This window comes from Theobroma cacao, chromosome 6, assembly GCF_000208745.1.
Source record: "Theobroma cacao cultivar B97-61/B2 chromosome 6, Criollo_cocoa_genome_V2, whole genome shotgun sequence".
NCBI classification, from domain to species: domain Eukaryota; kingdom Viridiplantae; phylum Streptophyta; class Magnoliopsida; order Malvales; family Malvaceae; genus Theobroma; species Theobroma cacao.
The window spans coordinates 19,080,216-19,091,335 of record NC_030855.1 but is presented as its reverse complement, the minus strand read 5'-3'; the positions used below and the strand labels follow the sequence as shown (position 1 = coordinate 19,091,335).

Genomic DNA, 11,120 nt, shown 5'->3' with positions numbered 1-11,120 from the left:
TCATCATTTTAACCCTTGTTGACAAATATTTACTTTTTCTTTTATTTTATTATCATACTTTTATATATTTTTATTTTACTTGTTTATTTATTTTTAATTTTTATTAATCATTTACTTACTCCCATGTCCTTTTTCTTCTTTTCCTTTCTTTTTACTTTTATCCTTCTTTCTTTTTACTTTATTTATTTCTCTAACTAAACTAAATCCATTACTACAACTATACTTTATTTAGACATTTATTTATTTTGTTTTATATGTATGTTTCATTTGCCAAGGTTTATATATTTTTTATAAATATTCTCCTAAATTCAAATCCTTTCTATAACTAAACATTTTTTTAAAAAATACATATTTTAACTTTATTATCTTTTTGCTATTATTATTTACATACTATTTGGTTTGCATTAATTTCCTAACTCTAAAAATATTACGTAGAGATTTTTTATAATATTATGCTAAAATAATTTGAACTCAATCCTACACAATTACACAATAATCCTAAGAACAAACAAAATTGACCAACCCAAGCCACAACAGATCTATATATAAAAAAATAAAACCTTTACTTGACTTGGGCTTAAATAGTGACCCAAGAAAACCGATCCATTTGAGAGGGGCGCCCCAGGCCTATCTCTTCAACCCAGTGTTCTGCACACCAAACGCACTGTTTGGTGCTTATGCGGCAATTTCTCTAACAGTCAAAACTACGTCGTTTAATAACTACCAACCTTAGGTATAAAAACTCTTTTTTTTCTCCTCTCCCTTCATTTTCTTCTTTCCCTTTCTCTCTCTAGACGCAGCCACCCTCTCACTTTTTTCTAAACTTTTCCCTTCGTCAACCGCTTTCTCTTTCTCTCTCACCTTCCCCTCCACCGTTGGCTTGAAGCTCGGTCACCCAAAACCCTAAATATCTCTTCCCTCTGCCGGTAATCCCTCCCTTCATTTTCTTTTTTCCCCGTTTCTCTTTAGCCGTGGCCACCCTCTCATTTCTCTCTAACCTTTTCCCTCCACAGGCCACGTTCTCCTTCTCTCTCACCTTCCCCGCCACCGGTGGCTTGAAGCTCGGTCACCCAAAACCTTAAATATCTCTTCCTTCCATCGGTAATCCCTCGATTTGACAAAAAAAAAAACTTGAATCTTTCTCTCCTCTTTGTCGGCAGGTTCTTGATCGGTGCAAAGAGCTTAGATTTCTCCCTCTTTTTCGATCCTTATTTATTCCCTCTTGGTTTTTTATTTAATTTTATTATTTTTTAATTAATTTTAATTAATTTTTATTTTTATTATATTATTTGATTATTTTATTTATTTCTTGATTAATTTTTATTATATATATTTGTTTGTGTAATAGGTGTCTACAGTAACTTTTTTGGTGAGTTCTTGGACCAGATCTGAGCCTATTTGCCAAGCGTGGAGTTTTGGTTTTGCCGAGCGTAGACCGTTGTTGCTGCCGATCTCAGTGCTTTTCTCACTTTTTTCGATGAGTGCTTGGACGGGATCTTGTTGCGGAGCCTATATACATAGTATGTAATTGAAGTTTGTTTATGAATGAATTTTAAAACTGTTGATGACTATAATTCCTCTTAAATATTCTAAACTAATAGCATGTGATGCTATTTCTCTTTGTTATATTATTATCTTATCTATTTACTTAATGAATTTTTAGGTTAATAACTATAAGCAAAATCTAATTTCAAAAAAAAATTTGCAACAAAAAATAACGACAAACTTTCATATTTTCAACTTGGAATGAATTTGAGTATTTCCTAAAACCCCTCATTGAATTTGAAGACAGTTGTACAGACCTTCTATACAAATAATTAGGTATAATATTTGTCTTGGTATGTGCTCACATGAAATAAGCTCTAAAGATAAAAAACAAAAGAAATCACATATCTTAATCTCTTAGAAGAAGTTAACTACCATTTTCTTCATGTTTAGCAACAAGATTGCTACCATTTTCTTAATGTTTAGCAACAATATTGAAAGATTTTTATTAGTGCTAGAACTGTTTTACATAAAATTTTCTCTATTTAATGAAATTATCTCTATTAAGCTTATATAATATTTACTGTGGTAATTATGCTCCTCAACTCAAAGAAAAAAAAGACAAAAGGAAAAATTTACAAATAATTAATTTGAATATATTTATAGACCATAATCCTAAGCTCATATAATTTGTATTTTTCCTTAATTTATGCTTCCAACTCAAAAGAAAAAAAAATACAAATCAGTAATTTGGATATATTAACAAACCATAATCATAAATCAAAATTAAAAACTTAATTATATTTTACATTTTGCTAAGGGATTGAGTAGAACTAGGTAAGTTAATAGATGATAGGGGCAACTATCATATGTTAAGTCTGATAAGATATCTTGGTTAACAAGAAATAAGTTACATTTATAATTAACATTTTTTTTACAAAATAATAACTAAAAATAAAGAAGGAATAGAAACCATAAACTAATTATCAAATTAATCAAATAAAATAAAATCAAATAAAATAAGAAAGCATTGGTCAAGTAATGACATTAATTGATCACTTATAATAGAGAACTGCTTTAAACTGAAGAAGATATAAATCAAGTAAAATAAGAAAACATTGACAATTATATATAAAAATTTTAAAAAAATTTTATATTTTTGTGTTCTATAAAATTTACACTTATTAACAATCCTATTTTTAAAAATGCAATGGAGGGATTGAGACTACACGCACTCACGTGTATGGGTTTGGTACTCGAGTCCCTACTACAACTTTACTTATTGGAACACACAGCAATGTAGCAACATCTGAGTCTACATGTGACCCTATGCCTTCAAACACTACCAGTCTCGTAATTGCATTAGAAGAGAAAGTAGAAAATCTTTCATAAAACTTAGGTAAGATACGTGATGAATTACGTGAAGAAATTAAAAATGCAATGGCGGAAAGCATGAGTGAATTTATGGCACGTATGGAAAGCATGATCATGACTAATGCACTTTCAAAACAAAGAAATGCGGAACCTTCAAACTAACATCTGCACAAGTAAGATCACATTTCATGATATGATGTCAATGTTTCATTGCTACACTAAGATACTTTTTAGTATAGTTGTTTAATAACAATTTTAGCTTTATAATCATATGTGTTAAAGTTTTCTTAGATATTGTGTGTTAGGGTAATTTTGAATTGTATGAGTTTCACTTTGAATTTCGATTTTTAATATTTGTTTCTTTTCTATAATATGAAATTCAAATGTCGATGTGAATGGATATTTTATTATCGAAATGAAAATTTGTATTTTTTTTTTGGAAAAGCAATTTTTGGTAATTTTTTTGGAAATTGGTAATCTAGTAAAACAATTTCTGTTGGAAAAGCATTTCTAACGAAAAATTTTGTTGCAAATGCTTTTTTGAATATAAAATAATTCCGTTGGAAATCAATTTCCAACGAAATTCCGTTGGAACTTCATTTCCAACGGAAATCCAGTCGGGTACCTTACAACGAGCTCATTTTTTCAATGGATTTTCAACGGAAAGTATTACCCACGAGGCTTTTACCGACGAAATTTCCAACAGAATTTAGCCTTTTTCCAACGAAAAATTTCGTTGGAAAAGGCTGATTTTTTGTAGTGTTAATTAAACAATTTTAATCAATTAGGTCTAATGACTTAATTAAAAAATTTAATCAATAATACTCAATGACTTAATTAAATAATTTAATTAATTAGGCCAAATGACTTAATTAAATAATTTATTTAATTAGGTCTAATTATTTAATTAAATAATTTAATTAATTAGGCACAACTTAATTAAATAATTTTAATCAAGTGCTTAAGAAGCTCATAACTTCTAATTTGATTAAGCCCAACTTAATCACCTCTCCCATTTTATTTTCAATATTTATTTTAGGTGTGTGACCCATTAAGCTTCTAACATGTTGGCAATGAACTTAATATATAATTCTTAAGTTAAACTTAGAATTATATAAATTTAAACTACTTTAAATTTATCATTAATCAAGTCAACTATCTAGAGTTCATATAAACCAAGATTGGGATTTAACAATCCATCATGGCCACCAAAATGTTAGAAGAGTCAAGATGGTTTGACTCAACCTTTCAGTGATCAGCGTTTTAGTGTAATTCATTTTCTCATCATATATCTTAGAGATGATAAAGGCATGGTGCAGTGTCCACTCTTATTGATCTCTATTTTCATTCTAAAGTTTGATCATCAACTTTATAAAGACTTATGAAACTCTTTTTGTAATCTTTAAGTCACCTTAGCCAAGGACTTTAATAAGCTAATATCAATCAAGAACAGTTAGGATATGTCCCCGGAATCACTTAGGGTGATGATTCTTATCTTAACCACTCATTTACCTTCACATGCTTCATGTTATACTCAAAAGCATCATGTTTTGGCATTTTTGATTAGGCACCCGTAAAGATGAAATCAAAGCATGGCACTTTACCCATAAGACAACCTGGTGTCTCAAGTTTAGGGAGTATGTACAGAACTGACACGTGAGAAGTATTGCACAGATACTTGAATGAAATACCAAATGCACTTCTCATGATAGGTCCAGTTTAATGAACTTGCTATCTTTAGCAAGCACCTATATTATAGTTCCAAGTATCTCTATACTTCAAGCTATGAGATCGATTACTTACTTCCAAAGTAAAGAACATAGAATATATTAGTCTTTAAGTATCATTGGTGTCTTGTCTCAATGATACATTAACCAGAAAAATTTTGAGATTATGTTTTTATGCATAGGTATCTCATAACTGCAACCCATTACAGTTCTATTGCAAGACATATTAATCTCACGAACTTCATCTAATTAGATTTATAACTCGTTATAATCGATGTCTTATTAATGAAGAAAAACCTTTAATCATTCAACATGAATGATATTGTTGCGTGATTAGAATCAAGCCTTAACGAATCCCAATTGATTATAGGGTTCATCCCAACAAAAGAGCACTAAGCAAAGTGGCACAAAGAGGTTATTGGCGATGTTGGTGATAGAATTCACAATTTAGAGCTTGATATCCAATCTTTGGTTAATGATCTGTAGCAGCAAGGTCATAATGCAGAAAATAAATGGTTTTTTAGGCTGAAGGGAGACTTTTGAAAACTATATAAGATGGAAGAGCGCACTTGGTAGCAAAAAGCCCATGTACAATGGTTCCTTGATAGTGATAGGAACACCCACTAGTTCCACAGTATTGCTTCAACGAAAGGGAGAATTAACCACATTGATAAAATCCTTAGCCATGGTCAACAGCTAGTTAATCCAGCAGCTATTAAAGAAGAGGTTGCCTAACATTTTGAAAGGCTTTATAAGCAAAAGCTAGTAGCTAAACTTTAAGGTCTCTTCTATGGTCTCATGAAGCTCAATCCTCAGCCTTCTAACTCTTTTGAGTGTAGGTTCACTGTCAATGAAATTTGGGAAACTATTGATAGTTGAGACGGGAATAAGGCCCCCTATTCGGATGGTTTCACTTTTAGTTTCATCAAGAATTAGTAGGATATCATCAAAGAGGATGTTATGAGATTAATGAATGATTTTTATGATTTCAAAATCATTGACAAAGAAATTAATGCTTCATTCATCATATTAGTTCCATAAAAAAATAACCTCATTACACATGATGACTACCGGCTTATTAGTTTCATAGGCTGTCTACATAAAATTATCACAAAGACTCTTGCTCAAAGATTAAGTGTTGTTATTGATGAGATAGTGGGCATCAACCAATTCGTGTTTATCCATAGGCGCCAACTTTTGGACTTTATTGCAAATGAAATGGGTGACACCATGAAAAAGAATAGAAATGATGGTCCCATCTTCAAGGTGGGCTTCGAGAAAGCTTTTGATAGTGTTGCTTGGGAGTTCCTTAACTACGTCATGACCACCATGGGTTTTGGTTGCAGATGCTGTATGTGGATACAGGCTTGCATTAACATTGCCTTTATCTTTGCTCTTGTTAATGGATCCTTTCCTAGAAATATGGCAATAGGTAGAGGACTTAGGCAAGACTATCCCCTTTCTCCAATACTCTTTAACTTAATGGTGAAGGTTTTCAGCTTGATGATGTACAAGGTGATTAACAGCCAACTTGTTAAAGGTGTTGAGGTTGGTCGTTTCAGAGTTCATGTCGTGTATCTTCAATATGCAGATGATACAATAATCTTTTATGACTTAAACATTTATTCCTTTATTAATACTAAATGTATCTTAAAATGTTTTCAGGCTATTTTGGGTTTGAAAATTAACTTCCAAAAAAGTTAGTTATACTGTGTTGGTGTTGACCAGAGTGTTGTGGAAGCATGGGCTGACCAAATCAACTGTAAGGCTAGTAAGCTACCCTCTATCTACTTAGGCCTTCCATTAAGGTTTAAACAGAATTCTATCAATATATGGCAACTGGTTGTTCAACGGTTTGAGAGTAAGCTAGCCTTATGAAAAGCCAAGTCCTTTTCAATGGGTAGGTGAATTACTTTTCTCAAGTCAGTACTATACAGTTTTCTGATTTTTACATGTCAATCTTCTAAATGTCTGCCAGTATTTGTGATTCCATCAATAAAATTTAGAGAAGATTTCTTTGGAGTAGGCCTAACCTTGTTCGTTGACTGCATCATGTTAGTAGGGCTTCGATTTGCAATTATTATGATTTGAGGGCTCTTGGTATTATTGATGTTGACCTTAAGAATAGAACGCTTCTTAACAAATGGCTTTAGCGTTTTGAAAATGATTTGGGAAGCCTAAGGAAACAAGTGATTGTGGGGAAGATTTGAGATAAGGAAAATAGACTTATCCCAAGGCCTACACAGGGAATTAAAGGATTTTGCAAGTGGGAAAACATTACCAAACCGTTTAATGAAAACAACAACTTCAACTCCTTGGCTTTGGGTGATATAGGCATTACCATCGAAAACGGTGAGAGAGCAAGCTTTTAGGATGAGGAATGGATCGAAAGTCATATTCTTATGCATTTTTTTCCTAGGATCTACGCCTTCCTTGCAAAAAGGAGGGTAAGGTTGCTAATTTTAGGCTTTGAGAGGATGGTGAATGGAACTGGTGTATTAACCTAAGGCGGAATGTGTTTGGTTAGGAGAAAAAGCAATGGAGGCAATTTATGGGGATTTTAGAATGCCAAATTTTAGCTAGGGAGTTTGAAGACAAACTCATTTGAAAGGGGAGTACCAACAAGGTAACGTTTCATAATAGCTTTGAGTCTGTGGACCATTGGAGGCAGATTTGGTCAAGCTTGCCCTTACAAGATTGAGATTTTGTGCTAGTAGCTTGTGCAAGGAAAACTGGCTGTCAAAGATCACCTTACCCATAAAGGAATCATTAGTGAAGTGGCAGCCACTTGTCTCTTATGCAGAAAGGAAATAGAGACTGTTGGACATCTTTTCTTCATATGCGATCGTACTTGGATCTTATGGCAGTGGTGGGGGAACCTCTGAAATTTTGAATGGGTCTTTCATAGAGACCTTCTTATTTGTTTTCGTTGTTGGTTTGATTGTGGTAGTTGCTTTATTCATGGTTTAGTTTGGCGGATGGCATGGTACTCCATTATTTGGACAACTTTGATCTCTAGGAATGAAGTTACCTTTAAAGGTAAACAATGGGAATCTAAACTTATTTTTTATTTAATTAAAACCAGTGGTGGCTAGTGGAGCAACGCAAAATGGCAAGAGATGAATCTAAGCATTGGTGACTTAATCCGTTTACCTTATGAAGGTAATAACCCTTTTAAAAGAAGTAAAATCAAACCTTAGTTGTAATGGGCGACGCCAACTATTGGATGGCTCAAATTTAATACTAATGGGGCTTCCAAAGGAAACCTTGTGAATCTGGTATTGGCAACATATTGCGAAATGAAGATGAAAATACACTCATTCTTTTCTTCAAGTTGATTGACATCTCGGATTCTAATAAAGCTAAACTTTTGATTGTCAATGAGGCTATTTTGCTTTTTGTAGCATCTACTTAAAGCTCCTCCCACTCCTTATTACTTGATTGTGATTCTCAAAATATGGTTAAATGGATTCAAAATCCCCATGATGTGCCATGGACAGTAAGGGCAGTGGTTATACAGATCATGAAAATACTTAGGAAAATTCATTGCTAGAAGATCCAATATGTGCCTAAATTAGCGAACGGTGATGCTGATGCTCTTACCAAGGATGATGTGTAGAGATCTCATGACTTTTTGTGGATTATTTTTGAAGCTGATCATTTGGAGGAAAAACTTTCTGTTCTTTGACTTGTTGCTCCTATTGCGGCTATGAGATAAGTTCTCATCATGACTTTACTGCTTTTGTGTCCTTTTTCCCTATGTTCGAATCATTAACAATGTTTTTACTGGGCTGTTGGATGACTTTGGTTCTTGATGGTTGCCTGTCTCTGGTATCTTCATATGCATTGTTGTTGATGGTTATCATGTTGATTTTTTATGCTGTTACTTCTGTTTTTGTTTCACTGATGCTACTCCTTGTTGGGTTATTGGATGATTTTGATTTGTTGACTACCTTTTTTTGGCACCTTTATGTACATAGTTGCTAATGATAATTGTAGTTTTTTGGTCCCGTCTTGTGGTTATGTTGGCAATTATTCATCTGATTCTCGATACAAGGAGGAAGACTTGAGTAGCTATTGCTCTTCTCTATTTTTTGTATAAGGCCTTTTCTTTGTTGCTATGGGATGATATCTATATGTATGATCCCAATGCAACCTTGGTGTCTAGCTTAAGGAAAGCTACAATCGCATTGGATGTTTTTTTCTGTAACTAGTGATGTGTTGTGATACAACCTTGTTGATAGATTTTTGTACCTCTTTAACGAAATATATTATTATTGCTACCTTTCAAAAAAAAATTATTTAAATTTCTTGAATAGTTCAAAAGTTTTTTTGAGCATTTTGTCATTCCTTGTTTTTATTGATTGTCTTGTGTTAACAAAACATTCTTTTCAAATTTATGAACAAGAATCATTGTTTCTTTCAAGAAATAAATAAATAAATATCATCAAATTATACGATATAATCATATAAATTTTGAAAATAAAACTATTTAATTTTATTCTTGTTTTGAGAAATTTGATAAAAAAAAAAATCTGTTTGGATCCTTTGAATGAAATTAGTAAAGGACACTAATCACCCAATCAAAGTATTAGGTGGGGTACTAAATTCAAGTTCAATTCGACTTCCAAATTTTACAAATTTTCAAAGCAAGCAAGAATTAAAAAAAAATAAAAGCACTTGAAAACAATAAGTATATTTTCACTATTCAATAATTAAACAGCTTGCTAATAATAAAGTTTAAGCGGGTACTAAGCCCATTGTCCTTTTATCACTAATTAGGGCATAAACAAAAATAAGGCTCAAAACTAATGGGAACTCAAAATCCAGTTTAAAATTTAGGTTAGGTTTAATGTCACGAATCCATATTTTCAATTAAAAAATATTTTATTAAGTGAAAAAAAAATTATTTATAAATTTAAGATACATTTCATCTCTTACGGATATGAAATCCGTAATATTAGTTCTCACTATTTTTTATTTAACTCATAATAATGCTTATCATTATCAAAAGGTCAAAAACACTAAAAGGGGAATTGTTGAAAGATTATCAATGGTCATTTATTTAACCATATTAGATTTATTACGATTTCGTTTGATTAATATTTTTTATTTATTTTTTATAAAAATAAAAAAAATATTATAAAACAAAATACAAATAGCAATTAGTAAAAATATCAATTGATAGAAACTTTGAAAGATTAAGAGTTTGATATGTCTATAATATATATAAAAGTAAGATAATCGATTGGGTTAATTGGATGATGTGAGACCTTGACCTTTATAGACTCGTAAATAGAAGTAAACGTGATATCCCTGATTAAGGGTAATTTCGTCATTTCTTTAGTAAGCTCCTAAAAGTAAGTTTTAAATAATACTAAGGCCTAAGTAGGCCTAAGACATTAATGAATGATGAAAATAAGGGTAAAATGATGAAGGAAATAAAAACGATGATGATTTCCATGGTAGGGGCAAATTGGTTATTTTTCACCTCGGGTCAAAATTTTTAAGTTTTCATGAATCCAAGCATTTCTAGACCATTATAGACCTTGTTTCAATGTCAAAAGAGTAAAAAGATTGTATAAAGGATTGGAGGAGAACAAGTTATCTTGTGAGGGTATTTTGGTAATTTAAGTAGAGTGAATAAGCTTGGGCTATAAATATCTCTTTCTTCCAGCAGCTTCTTCTCCCATTTTCCAACAACTTCTTCTTCTTCTTTCTTCTTCTCTTTCACGTTGCTTTTAACCTCCATGGAAGCTTGATATGAACCTCCATAACCTCCTCCAAAATAGCTCCACTTTTCATGCTTTTGGTGCACATTTTCATAAACCTTTGTGCTCTTCCACTCTCTCTCTTTAAAACCCTTGGAAAATCCTACTTTCATACTTTCTCTCACTAGTTAGGTGTTTAGAGAGAGAAAGAGAGAACTCCCATAATAGCTTGGAAAATTCTTGGAAAGAATTTCAAAGTTACAAAGCTATCAAGGTGAGGAGTAAATTGGAGTTGAGTTTAAAGTGTTGAGAATATCTAGTAATTAGATTTGTGAGAGTTTATTTGTTGGGATTGTTATTTATTTAAGTGTGATTAGAGTATTGCAAACAATACCCATTTAATGGTAGTTGGAAACTAGTTAAGAATAACTAGTAGAACCCAATTTAGAAAATAGTTTTGGAATATTATTAATGTCAAGTTGGGGTAATGGTGATGTTATTGTGCATGATAGGTCCCAACGAAGTCCCACAGCCTCAATTGGACCATTAGGGGAGTTAGAGTCGGCTAAAGGCTTAACAAAATACTGATGAGTGAACTTGTATTTCAAAATTATTTTGGGAATATGAATGTGTTTGCACAAAGCATTCGAACGATTTTATACAACTTTTCTAAAAACGAGTGCCTTGGGAACAAGCCATTGATAAATTGTCTCTATGTTGTGACCTGTGACTATTATGGATTCATGCACTACTATATTTTGTTGATATATATATATATATATATATATATATATATATATATATATATATATATATATATATA

General features: G+C 31.9%; 1 protein-coding gene across 1 annotated transcript; it reads left to right on the top strand.

Moving 5' to 3' along the window:
• On the top strand, positions 5,805 to 6,464 carry LOC108662452. The gene is made up of 2 exons (XM_018122829.1): positions 5,805 to 6,134; positions 6,315 to 6,464. Exons 1-2 carry the CDS (start codon positions 5,805 to 5,807, stop codon positions 6,462 to 6,464), a joined length of 480 nt encoding a protein of 159 aa, XP_017978318.1.

Bases quoted from the DNA above. Each gene is read 5' to 3' on its own strand.
- LOC108662452 (XM_018122829.1), top strand. From the start codon at position 5,805: ATGGGTGACACCATGAAAAAGAATAGAAATGATGGTCCCATCTTCAAG. The intron at 6,135-6,314 runs GTTGGTCGTTTC...GGTGTTGACCAG, and splicing joins AACTTGTTAAAGGTGTTGAG to AGTGTTGTGGAAGCATGGGC.